At 35.4% G+C, this 13,953-nt stretch overlaps 1 protein-coding gene across 5 annotated transcripts in view; it reads right to left on the bottom strand.

The window, feature by feature from the left end:
- The window catches only part of MAGI2 (membrane associated guanylate kinase, WW and PDZ domain containing 2), a 1,522,816-nt gene that overhangs the window by 1,065,076 nt on the left and 443,787 nt on the right, over positions 1-13,953 (bottom strand). For all 5 annotated transcript variants that reach the window (XM_053609528.1, XM_053609530.1, XM_053609531.1 and 2 more), the window contains exon 2: positions 1,820-1,936. In XM_053609528.1, coding sequence (XP_053465503.1) covers positions 1,820-1,936 — 117 coding nt within the window. The remainder of the gene's footprint in view (positions 1-1,819; positions 1,937-13,953) is intronic.

Genomic DNA, 13,953 nt, shown 5'->3' with positions numbered 1-13,953 from the left:
TTATTGTAATTGGCTAGTAGGAATGATAGCTGGAAATTTAAAATGTTTCCTTATAATATTCAGATTCATTGAGTTTCTAATTAAGTTCTTTATAAGAGCTATTTAAGGATTTCTAATTAAATTTATGACCTTGTACCAAAATCATATCTTGAAGTTCTTTGTATTTACTCATATCAGTCCAGTTATTTTACCCTCATATTTATTTTTCCTTCAAAGTCTTTCTTTGGTACTCTAAGAGAGATATTTATTTAAGATAATAATTAACTAATATAAAATTTACTCTTATCTTTTTTTTTATTCTTATTATCTTGATATTTAATTAAGACTTTCTTATTTAGGTCAGAACCTTAGCAAGGACTAGAAGTAGTCCTGAATGTTAGCCTCTTATCTATTTTCCTCAGCTTTTAAACATAATCAAGTAGCTGGATTCTGTATTCAGTATTTCAGATATCCTTTCCTTCATGTCACAAAAGATAAATCCACACAGCTGCACTGACAACATCGCAGCTTTGAAAACATGTCCACCCATTACCTTATAAATAGTTCAGTCCCTTACTTTAATCCATCTTCCTCTGTCCATTACTCTGATGTCAAATTTACAGGCGTAAGAATGCATTTTGCTTAACTTCCAGGTTTAAAGCAAGAGTCCAAAAGTCTGTTCACACACTTACACATGCTGAAAGAGGCATCATTTTGCCTGACAAGATGTCAGTCAACAAACATTCATATTCAGGAATACTTAATATGGTCACCCCAGCTTTTTCATTTTCATGAAACTTCAGTGCTCACAATGACAAAGGTCCAACTCTCCCAATATGTGCACAGGTTAAAAGGGCTTAGTGGTGACCTGTCCCTTTTTACTTTTCTGTGTTTTTAGTATTCTGGTATAATCCTCCATGCTCTACACCTGTTACATAACTCTGGTTGTTCTAAAATTTTATATATATATATATATATATATTTGCTATTTGCTCATTTATTTTACATGTCTCAGCCCAGTTTTGAGCAGGACTAAAGCAAAAGAAATAACACCTAATATCTATAGACCAAAATTTCTGGGGAGAGTGAAATCTCTAGAGGTCATAGAATCCACCTTGAGGAAAACAAATTTGATATTTATCTAGGTCAGGACGTAAGTTGAAAAGTTCTTCCTTTGCCTTAAAGTTAATCAAGGTTTCTCAAATGAGCTGAAACAGGCACTATGAAGTTGATTTGTGAATTTTACCCTTGTACCAATTCCTTTCTTTTGAAAGACTAATGAGGAATGTTTTGTGGATTTTTACAGGACACACATAAGAAATTTGTCTCAGCAAACATCATCACTTTCTAAGAGTTGTGAAAACGTTAGCTTTACTTTCCACGAATGCTTTTCACTCCCTTGTGGCAAAACAGAGATGAAGTTGAGAACTATTGAGTAGGTTCTATTAACAAAAAACAAAAAAAAAAAGAAAGGCTGTTTTGACCCAAAAAATGAATTTGCATTCTCCTGTCTTCTGGTATGGAGTTCTACCCCAATCATAATTCATTCTAAACACCAACAGTCTGGACTACAATCAATATTTCTCAATAATGACTTGAGAAGCATAAGTTAGATTTTATAGCTTGAAAATCACAAGTCTCTTTCCTCTGTGACTTCACCATAAACCATGCTACTGCACTTATGTAAGCATTTGCATTTACAATGTCTATATCTCATATCAGCTTTTAAAAGTCCGCCATAAAATCAGCTTAATTTAATTTTTCTTTTAAACAATATATATGAATATTTAACATAAAAATAAAATACTATCACCCACGTGATAAATAAAACACTACTCACACGGCACTGTGCGGAGGTAGAGGTTGTCTCGAATGATTTGCTGGAGTTCGTGGTCGACAGAACCCTTCTGAAATCGTAAGTTGAGGTAGTGACGAAGGTCCTTATCAACAATTCCTCCTAAAATAATAACATTGCTTAGTAAAGGATACTGGAAAATACGTTCAGTATGCAATTTGTTTCTGTAATATATATACACTCAGGAACACATTTAAAAGTTACATCATTTTAAATTGCTCTTTTGATCTTCTGAAACATTTACTGCCATCAGAATAAAACAAATAATACTGAGATGATAATTGTCCACCAGGTATACTATGCTCGGTGCTTTGCATGTGTTCTTGAATTTATTTTCCATTTAAAATGAAGTCTATATTATGATCAAAAACATGTTACTCCTGAACTAATATTGAAATATCATAGTATATCTCATTACATGGCTGAAAAGATAATTTATTCATTTATTCATTACTTTCATTCTGACCTCTTCCAACTCCTGGCAACCACCTTGTAAATCTAACTACTTCAAGTACCTCATATAAATAGAATCTATTATTTTTGCCCGCTTGTAACTGGCTTATTTTACTTAGCATTATGCCTCCAAAGTTTGAAAAGACTTTTAAGTTATTTAAAGGTACTTTAGATTTCCATAAGTACAGTGATATGAAAAGTGAAAAGAAAAAAACTACACAAATATTAAGGATTTTGCTCCTTTCATACAACAAATCAGAGTAATGACTGTTCTAAAATACACGTTCAGATATTTTTTAATTAGAGACATAGTTCGAAAAAATGTAGGTGTTTATCTTTTGCCAATAGAAATAATTTGAGTCTGTTTGACTTTATAATCTAACTAAATACTAACTTGACTATAATTAAGAAAACCAATAAGGTATGCCAAAGATTAAATTGATGTTAAAGATAAATAAATTAAATTATGAAAATTTATTTTAAAATACTTCCTTTTTCTATACTGAAAAATGTATTATAAATCAAAATACCTATAAAAATATGAATAAAGAATTCCTGAAATTCTTTTCAGTCAAACTTATTAAGACAACTTAACCAAGTAGCAAAATTAAATATAGAGAAAATAGGAAATCTGTAATAGTCACAAAACACATACTGTTTTTAAATCCTTTTGAGTCTCAGAATTAGAATTCATAAATTCACTTGTACTCCCATGATCACCCGCAATATTATTTATGGGTGTGCACAAATATAGCACAAATACCTTTTATACAAACTGTAGTTAATAACCTTAGAAGTTTTATATGGCAAGACTTTTGAAGTTTTCATAATCCATCATTTCCGTTTCCTCTTAATCTATAGTTGCAGCCTCAATAAAATGCCATAGGAAAGAGCATTTTTAAAGAAAAACATATTGTTTATTGGGTGCATATAAATATTACATCCAGATGCTTGCACACATAATTTTCCAAATTCAAAATCCTTTTCACAGCCAAAGAAGCAGAGTAGTCAGAAATAAGTCATTTAAAGTTGACATTACAATACCAACAATTACCTATTTAACATCTTCAAACGCCCTGTGTTTCCATGTTCTTGGACTTGCTGGTACCACACTGAAGTAGTTAATAATTCAGAAATCCTGAAATTATTGATTTCTCCTCGTTTTTCTTCTGGTGGGTAAAACATGCCTACCCATGCTAATTCACTGCAGCTACTGGGCAAGCATCAGGCCTGTGCCTCTTCTCAGCTCTCATTTCTGCTAAATTCTAAGGCTTCAGGTCCTTCAGCAACCGCACCCCCTTCCTTCTTTTTTTCTTTCATTCTAGTATGTGGAATGTGCCAAGTGATGAGATGCTTTCTGGCAGTCTGAGAAAATGCCAACTACAGAACAACAGATGTTGTCTGTCCATAAGAGAGAATCACTCACATTATGTCACACGGATAAATTCTTTTTGTAGTCCAGGATAATTCTTACCCCTGAAAATGTATCATCAGCCTTAATCATTTCTTCTATTACAAACATACTGCATTAGCCTTCTCAAATGTTTCTCTAAGAAAACAACAAGAATTCTAGTCTGTCTGTTCATTTCAATGTCAAGCAACTGTCAGGACCCTCATCAGTGTATGTGTATATACATAAGTGTATGTAAGTATATGCATCTGTAATGTTACTTACTTTTTTGTTCATGGAAGGACCAACCAAAGCATCTAAGAATTAATTTAAAATTTCCTTCACCAATCAAAATGAGTTGTCCCAAATCAAAATGAAATTCTACAGACAAGTCCATTTATTTTGGAAGGATTTTTCTTGCTTCATCTCTCCCAAGTACTTTATTATCCTTTCTCATTTATCATAGCACCTTCCAAGTCAGGCAATTTTATGTATCAGTATTCTTGTGTGGTAAACTCTCCCAGTTGCCTGCCCAATATTCTTTCTGCTATTCTTTTCTATTAAAAGAATGTTGATTTAGTGTCAGGCACACTCATGAATAACCCCAGGAAATAGACTGCAGTGGTCTGAAACAGTCATTCAGCCCAGTTCGCCGCTTTCCTAGCTGCCCTTTACACTTCTGGCAGCTCTGTTCTGGCCATTGATATCTAACACAGATGGAGGAAGATCTTTACTCTTTCCAGTGGGCCTGACATCTGAGCTGCAGCAGCCACATCTCCCCATGAAATGTCAAGCACAAGTCAACAAGCTAAGGATGCTGGAGCAGAAGTTAGAAAAAGTCTAGGTCTCTGAAGAGTTTACTAAGCAGTTGAAAATAATAACATTTCTTAAGAATTTTTGTTAAAGAAGAAAAAGTAAACACTCATTTTAGAAAACTATTATGGTTGAGTATCTTTTTAAAACTAACATGGTTGAGCAACTGTCAGGACCCTAATCAGTATATGTGTATATACATATGTGTATGTAAGTACATGCATCTGTAATAATACATACTTACATATATGTATTATATGATATATACAAATATCAAAGCAATACTTACCCTTATTTAGAAATTTCAATTACTCTCTGTATAGAGGAATTAAGCAGCAGACATTAGGCAGCAGTGAGCTGACAAATACAGCCTGGGTCACAAGATGGCCAGATCTCGGGTTTATATAATAGCATTTTAAAGCAAACTAAAAAAAGGTAGAATTACACATAGTGTTTAATAAATGTTATCTACTTTAACATAAATAAATAACCTGCTATCTTATTTGCTATATTTATAATTTTTGCTTTTATGAGCATTTGTAGAGTTTCTGTTCCATCATCTGCTAGTGAGTCCTAGATTTGGTAGTTTATAGGACACACAAATCTGCCTCTCTATCCGGTGCAGCGTGGATGAATGGAATGTCTTATTGAGTGCTATAGTTATTAGCACTTCTCTCTTTAAAAAAATTCAGTGGCTCTTACTACTATATCTTGGTAACTATTGAATTATTTTATTTAATTATGTAAAAATTTTATTTCCCTTATTTAAAAAACAAAACTGTGGCTGAAAAGATTAAGTGCCTTCTTGAATCACACTTTTAGTAAATGAGTGAGCTAAGAAGGCTTTGAAGCCTACAATTATGCTCTAAGTACCTAATTTACATACTCTATATTCTGAAGACCAAAATTCTTAGTACAAAGCAGTCAAGTCCTTTCTCAACATCACCCCAATCAAGCTTTCAACCTGAAATCAAAGTACAACCGAAGAATAACCCTTAGGAAAGAACTGGGTTCAAGCTCTGCCTATAGTAAATGAGAAAAGTGAAGTTCACACAAAGCATTTGGCTTCGGGTCTGGAGCAAAGATGGGGCGGGGGGCAAGGGAACACCAGGGAACAACATCTACGAATTATTTTAGTAGAGAAGCTAAATGTTAACATACAAAACTGGTGTGAACCTAACTGCTTTGTCCTCTCCACCACTTGAATGCCAAGATTGAGGGAGTGGAGGAAGAAGATTCTGCTTAATCACATGGAAAAAAGTCTCCTTAGCCTATTCCTTAAGGGAATTTGTTAGTCCCATTCTCATAGCTAACGCTAGACACTCTTCCTAAATTTAAGGGAGAAACATACCTAACTGGTATAGAAACATAGCTGACTGGTAATCCCACCCCTCACTCATGGGCAGGACCATTGGCTCAAATTTCCCCTCCCTGTGAAAGAACACACAGCTTGCAAACTTCTCAGTGTCAGCTGAGGAGAGCAGATCACTGACTGAGATGGTGGAGGAGCAGATCAGGAGTGGAAGGTAGTGATGTCCACCACGTCTGGCTCATTCTGATGTCATGTATTCAATCCCATGTTTCTGCCAGCTAAGTTGCTTAATATTTTAATCACCTTTTAACTTTTCCTCTCTTTAAATTCATTCTCTTTAAATGTGTTTTTCAATAACACTTCACAAGATGCCGAGATGGACATTTGATTTGGTTTGTGCTTTATTTTTTGTACTGATCTTTGTGCTTCGTCTTGTACTGTTTGCCGCACCCAGATTTTTTTTTCTTTGAGTTGCTATATCTCTGTCATCCTGTAAATGCAGGCTCTCGAAACAAACTGCCCTGCCCTCATTCAGTCTATCAAAATCTCTTTTCCAGTCGTGAATAAAGGACTTAAGTGCAAGTGCATTCATCTTGAAAGTGGTACCCTGAAGAGACTAGCCATCATTTCTGCTTCCTGGACACATGGAATGGGGGCTATTCCTATGTTTTTCTGGCCAGCTTCTTCAACTTTCCCTTTGTTCCTTGCAACTAAAGAAATTTCATGGACAAGAATGCCTTCTCTTTGATACTATGTATGGAATTCCTTTCCATCCTCTAGTTTAAAATCATCTTCTGCTTGGTCTTTTCGTGATCTTTGGGCCAGCAGTCTTCTCCCTCTTCTGAACATCCACATGCTGGTCATCTGTCTTCCGTACTTTGCACAGTATAACAATTCGTGGGCCTTCTCTATGTTCTCTACTACATTGTAAGCTCCCAGGACAGAGTGTTTTCTGTATCTTATCTCCTTTTCTTACCTCTAAAGCTGCTCTGTTTAAATATATGAGACCCCGAAATATTTGCCGAATAAATAAACCACAATGCTGCAGTGGAAAGGATGCTAGATTTGGAATCAGGACACTCGGTTTTAGTTATGCCACTAGTTCGTCACTAAGTAGTTTTGCATAGGTCATTTCTAGATCTCATTTTTCACATCTATAAATGGTAAGTGTCTCAGTCAGTTAAAGCTACTATTAGAGAATACCTGAGTCTGGGTAGCTCACATAACAGAAACTTATTTTCTCACATTTCTGGAAGTCCAAAAGTAAGACACCAGAAGATCTTCCTAGTCTGCTTTCATTTATAGCAATACAGTCAATGGCCCTCTTCATAATATCTTCACAGGGCCAAGAGAGAAATCATTTCCCCACAGTTTCGTTTTATGAGGGCACTTATGCAATTTGTGATGGTCCCATCCTCATAATATAATTATCTTCCAAAGGCTCTAACTCCTAGTATGGGCACATTTAGGGTTAAGATTTCAACATAAGGGGTGGTGTCTATGACCAGGTAGGGTGCCGGCCCCATATACCAAGGGTGGCGGGTTCAAATCCCGACCCGGCCAAACTGCAACAAAAAAGTAGCCGGGTCTTGTGGTGGGTGCCTGTAGTCCCAGCTGCTCATGAGGCTGAGGCAAGAGAATTGTCTAAGCCCAGGAGTTGAAGGTGGCTGTGAGCAGTGTGATGCCATGGCACTCTACTAAGGGTGATAAAATGAGACTCTGTCTCTATTAAAAAAAAAAAAAAAAAAAAAAGATTTCAACATAAGAATTTTTAGTCCATAACAGTGAGCATAGAACCACATAAGTCATCTGCTCAATCTAAGTTCTATGCTTCCATATAAACACTTACTAAATACATCTTACAGATGGGATTTTTTTTTTGTAATCAGACAACCAAATCATTTTTCTAATTACCTGTTATGATAGTCCAAAAGCTAGTTATAGGCCATAAAAATAAAACCATGGATAATCTCCCTTTGATATTGTTTTCAAGTTTTTGAATTGTCTAGGGAGACATCAACAGAAAATTAATTTCAGATATTGTCTTGGTTAAATAAGTAATAAAACAGTCAAGCAAAGCAATCTGCAAGGAATTATAAGAGAAAGAAGACTTTTGCATATGTTTTGGGTATTTCCATAAGTAATTGCATCTTATGTTGACTAATTGGATGGTGTGGAGTGTGAAGGAGTAGTCAGGAGGAAAGCATTATGGAGCTATACTACTAAGCTCCTGTTTCAAAAATAGTTTCCGCTCATCTCACCTCAAAAATGAAGTAATAAATTACAGGACAGTTGATTGATTCTTTTAAGATTCACAGCCACAAACAACAGATGAGAGATGTATCCAATCCAGTCTGCCAGAGCAGGCTCCAATCCCTGTTTAGGTGGAAAAGTGTTTCTCTGGTTTCCAATGATCTAAAGATCCATCTCATTTTCAGGTGGCTAGAGGACTACGCCAAATAAATGGATGCATTTGATTTATACTAGAGATTCTATAAATTACAAGCCAGTAAAATTGTTCTTCCCTCCAATCATTTCCCTTTGCTTATTTCTTATTTTCAGTAGAAGCACACATTTGGGGGTCATAAAATTATTTTTCCATAGCTGGAAACATTTCAGTTACATGACAACTTGTATGCTTTTAACAGTTTATTCAAAATATTGGAAAGTATAGTTAATGTTTTTCTTTCTCATATTTTAATATCTTTGATGTTGTTTTTTCCTTCAACATTTTAGTAGTACTGCATATTTTCTGCCAAAAAAATGCAATAATAAGAAAGACAACAAAATATATTAACAATTGCAGATCATTAGGACATTCAAAGCTGGAGAGTAATTGCTGTTTTAGAGAAAATGACAGAGATAAATGTAAATGGTTTATAATATTCTCCAGCTCTATTGAAAATGGCTTTTTATCATTTCCTTCCCCCACTACTGCACAGATGGGATATTATTATCAAGTTTCATTTTTTCCTTGTTAGTCTTGGTCTCAAAGAAACTGTTAGAGTTCTCCCTATGATTATGATGATAAGATCCCATGGAGGAGAGAAAATGAGTTTTTAGCATATGTTAAGCATTGTGCCAGGTACTGTACACATATTACATGAAATTTTACCATCAAGAAATAAGAAAGGTTGGCCCACAGTTGAAAACAAACTCAAAAGTATTTAAATTTTCCATAATGTACCAACATGGATAATGCAGTCTAATAATGGGGCACATTCCTATTAATTTCTTTGATTCACCTCTTAGAAATTACATGTCCTTTACCAACAGCAGGATGTCAAAACAAAATTCAACATAGTGAAAGAAAAAAGATACATGGGAAGAAGTAGACATAATAATCTAACCCAAATTTAATCCATTTCTTTTTAAAACCAGATAGATACCACCCTAAGTTTAAAAGGAAAAAAAAAACAATAACTTTTAAGATAGTTATAAATGGATTTGACATTTTTGGAGTTGAATAAACCTCAAAGCTATAAGGCTTCTGCAGGGAGAATGGGGACTGAAGACCCCATTCTTGCCAAGGGAAAACACCCCCAGAAAAGGGCAAAAACAGAGAAGTAAGCAGAGCAAGGAGGAATAAAAACAGTTTAGATATCTTACTTTTAAAATAATAGTTGAATTACTTGTCTGTGCAGTTTCTGCTTTTACTGGAAGCCTGGCCTGTGAGGGATACAGCTTACAAATACCTCTGCTGGTTCTGTAAACACTCTGAGGAACAATGGTCATAGCAGAAGCTGTGTGCAAGGCCTAGGAAGGAACATTAACCAGCCCCCTGCCCAGGCAACAGTCAACAACCTTCCAGAAGCAAATACCCATTGTGGGGATTTGTATAATGAACAGGGCAGAGATCAAGGGGCCAGACTGAGCCCTGAGATATGGGCAGGAGGACTTATACCCTCATCACGTAGGGAAATGCCTCTGGGTGGAGATTTCTCTTTTCCACTGATTCTTCAGAGGAGAACTGATGCCACCATGTCTGCTCCACAGAGAAACTTGAGGGGTCTAACCTCCCCCAAGGGATCTGTGTGAGTGGCCATAAACAGGAGGCTGCCCCCACACAAGGCTCAGGTTCCAGATTTCTCAAGGCTGCCCAGTCCTTTAAAGTTAATGATTATAGATAGAATAAGAACTAACCTGCTTAATCAGAGAAACTGTTCCCTTCTTCCCTTCCCTTGTTCCCTTCCCCTCTTTATCCCCTGGCTAAATGAGAAAACATCCTACAATAAAAGCTGGATGAAACAAATACTCAGGGCCACTCCCTGAAGCCCCACAAGCTAGCCGCGGTCCCCTGCACCCACCTTTGAAAACTCTATTCTGTGTGTCCTGTCTCTTTATCTCTGGCCACTTTCAATTTCATTTTCACAAGTTGATGGCCACCAGTTCCATAGGTCTTAAAGGACCCTGCCTCTAGGGGCAGAATCCCAGAAGCTTCCACATAAAATATTTACTAGGAGTAATGAGGTGAAAGAAGGACACTATTCTCCAAAATATCTAGATAATTCAGTGGGCAATGTTTTTTCCTCTTAAAGTCTTAATTTATTGCCTCTTTAACTTTATTCCAAAGTTTAAGTGTAAATTTTTAAGAATGTAGTGATAAAAATATCACAATAGCTATGACACCACAGCACTCTACCCAGGGTGCCAGGGCGACAGCTTGAGACTGTCAATGTATACAGTTATGATTTAATAAAAAAAAGAAAAGAAAAAGAAAGAAAGAAAGAGAAAGAATACACACAATAGATTTTGCTCTTGGCAAGTACAATTTAAGAATATATTCACATTAATTAAAAAGCAAAAAAGTACTCATGCTTTGGTGTGCCTGAAATGTCTTATTCATAAAACTAAATGTGAACACGTAAACACTATGTAAAGAATGAATTTTAAGCTTATTTTATTCTATATTAGGAAGCTATACTCCAAGCCAACTGAAAAATTATATTTTAATAGGTGATTCATATTATGAGTAAAATTGGAGAGTTGTAGAATTAGATTTGTAAACATTTGACATTAATTTATGTTTTGAGAGCTATGAAGCAAGGTCAGCAATTTTTTGTTAATATTAATTTTTTTGCTAATCTGTTGCAACTTAAAAACTAATGATGACCTGGTACAAAGGATGACCAACTCCATATTTCATCATGACAAACTCTCATGATACTTTGTCCAAAAAAACAATAAAGGAAACTTACAGCTTTATTTTTTAATCCCATTTTAAAATGATAATACAAAAAAAAAATTCATTCCAAAGAAGAGACTAGCATATTCTCTATAGGTTGTTTCATGATAGATTGGTACTCATGAAGTTATAACATTTCTAGGCACATATTATAATTAGAGTTGCCACAAGGCTTACTTCAAATAATGAGGTATGGTTTTACCAATTGAAATAATGTCGTACATCATAATTATGTCCTTGGCTCACTTATAATCTTTTTGATTAATTAGGCACCTGAAGTATGTTATTCATGGTATGTTGAAAAGTGTTGTGGTTTGTGATCCATATATACAACAATGCTCTAGGAGGTGTGGGGAGAATAAAGGGATGATGATAAAGTTCCAAATTAGGCTGACAGGTTCTAAAAACTCAAAGTCTTTCATGATGGAATGGAATACTTCCAGCTCTGAGTCTCTGGTGGGAATCCTTGCTACTATCATCAAAGATTCTTTAAGAAAGGGATAGAGTTAAGAGGGCAGAAGGGGGTCAGCCTATTGAGAGGATAGATCCTATGCACTCTTGTATAAGGGTCTACTGGACAAAGAGCATCTTGTCACTCTGTCTCCTTGCAGCCTGGCTTAGCCCACAGTTTCTTTTTCCATGAAAGTCCTCAGCTCTTTGTTTATTCTGAGGTCCTGACTGCCTCGGTTTATATTGCCACCTTTGCCTGTTTCCACTGTAAAATGGGCTGTAATCTGTTTTTCTATCTATTATCTTAGAAGCAAACTCAAAATCATTTTGAGATTTCCTTGGTATTCTTAATAATATATAATATATACTACTCATATAATTATAAAATTAATATAATATATACTACTCATATAATTACAAACAAATATAAAATTCCTTTCTCTGCAAATATTTCTAAGCCCCCCACCTTTTTATCTTATATCCAAGTCCTCTCAAACATAACTAAATATACATCCTATAAGAAAAACAAGAACAGGCGTGATTAGGAAGTGACAGTGGAAATTTGAGGGTTACAAAGCCCAGAAGGTAGAGTTATCTTCATATTTCAGAAAAAAATAGCAGAACAAACTAGACTCCATAAGTCGGTTGGACATGTCATTTAAGGAAAAGAATGTATTGCATGCATGGACGCATGGGTGCATATGTAAGAGGGAGTAGAGAGCGTGGAGTAGTGAAATAGCCATTGGGTTTTCTGTCCATAAGAAGAGAATTAGAACAGCCTTGGGGGAAGGATATAGGAAGATTTTCTGTATCATTTTTGCCATGTGTAGTTACTACTCTCACCATTGAAAGACAAGGCCCGATCTCATACAGGAAAACCTAAAAGGCAGAAACTGGGTTGAAGAAGCTGAAACATTATCATGTCAGGGACTGCAATGGAAAAAATAATGTGTATATGGGGGGGGGGTAGATTCCCAAGCATTACACATTGAAAAAGAAAGCTATGCCTATTCTCAAGTGGCTGAGTGTGCTATACACCCCCCACGGGCTATAAACAACGAATATGGCATCAGCAGGAAGTAGTCAAAGACAGTGAAAGCGAGTCGTATCATAGTGGACTTTTATTGAATTATAAAACAACTTATTCCAACTAATGTTTTAGTGACTATACACTTGCCAGGCATTCAATTATCCATGACTAAAGGCTATCAATAAAAATTTCCTAAAAACTCACTTTTAGACATCTGGGGCTGTAATGCTTCCAGAAATACAGGGTAGGATGAGCCCAGGAATAGAAAAGAAGACAGAATACCCAATTAATCAAAGACATTCTCTATTGCCTTCTGTTGCCCTGATTACACACAAAATTGCACATGATTTTTGAGAGGAGTAAAGGTATTGGTGGCTGTTTTCTTAAACAACCCTGGCCCATTTCTTCAATTACTTGCAATGAAAGCCTACTTAAAATATTTAGTTAAAGTAAATTTTTATTTTTACTGAAATATTACTATATGTTAAGAACAATAAATTATTCTAAAAAATGTCAATTGGAAAAAAACAGTTTGAAGAGACAACCCAAGGACTGATCGAAGTATTTGCAATATAGAAGATACTCAATCAGCTCGATAGCAAGCAAACAAATAACACAATTTAAAAATGGGTAAGGGTACTTAATAAACACTTCTCAAAATAAGACATACACATGGACAACGAATTCTATAAAAAGAATTCAATATCACTAATCATTAGGGAAATACAAATAAAAACTACAGTGAGAGTCAATTTTTGTCAGTGGTGAGAGGTGCAGGTCTAGTTTCAGTCTGCTACATGTGACTAACCAGTTCTACTAGCACCATTTATTAAATAGTGATTCATTTCCGCAGTGCATACTTTTGTTTGGTCTACCAAACAATATGTGGCTAGGTTCTCTATTCTATTCCATAGATTCATATCTTTATTTTTGTGCCAGTACCATGCTGTTTTGATCACTATAGACCCGCGGTTCTTAACCTGTGGGTAGCGAGCCCTTTGTAACAATGAAAATACATTGTGGCATTAGGAAGGTTGAGAACCACTGCTATAGACTGTGATGCCTCCAGATTTGTTTTTGTTTCTAAAAATTATATAGGCTATTTGGGTTATTTTCTGATTCCATATGAAATGAACTACTAGTTTTTCATTTCTTCCAAGTATGATGCTGGTGCTTCGATGAGGATTGCGTTAAATCTGTAGATTGCTTCAGGTAGTATAGACCCTTTAATAATGTTGATTCTTCCCATCCAGGAGCATGGTGTGTTCTTTCACTTGTTAAATATCTTCTGCTATTTCTTTTTTCAGGGTTTCATAGTTCTTTTTATAGAGATCTTTCACATCCTTTGTTAGATGAATTCACAGGTATTTCATCTTCTTTAAAGCTGTAAAAGGTACAGAGTCTTTACTTTTATTCTCAGCTTGACTATTATTGGCATATATGAAGGCTACTGATTTGTGGGCATTGATTTTGTATCCAGATCCTG

This window comes from Nycticebus coucang, chromosome 11, assembly GCF_027406575.1.
Source record: "Nycticebus coucang isolate mNycCou1 chromosome 11, mNycCou1.pri, whole genome shotgun sequence".
In the NCBI taxonomy this organism is placed as follows: domain Eukaryota; kingdom Metazoa; phylum Chordata; class Mammalia; order Primates; family Lorisidae; genus Nycticebus; species Nycticebus coucang.
Note: the sequence above shows the minus strand (reverse complement) of the source record. Positions and strands in the feature narration are given on the sequence as shown.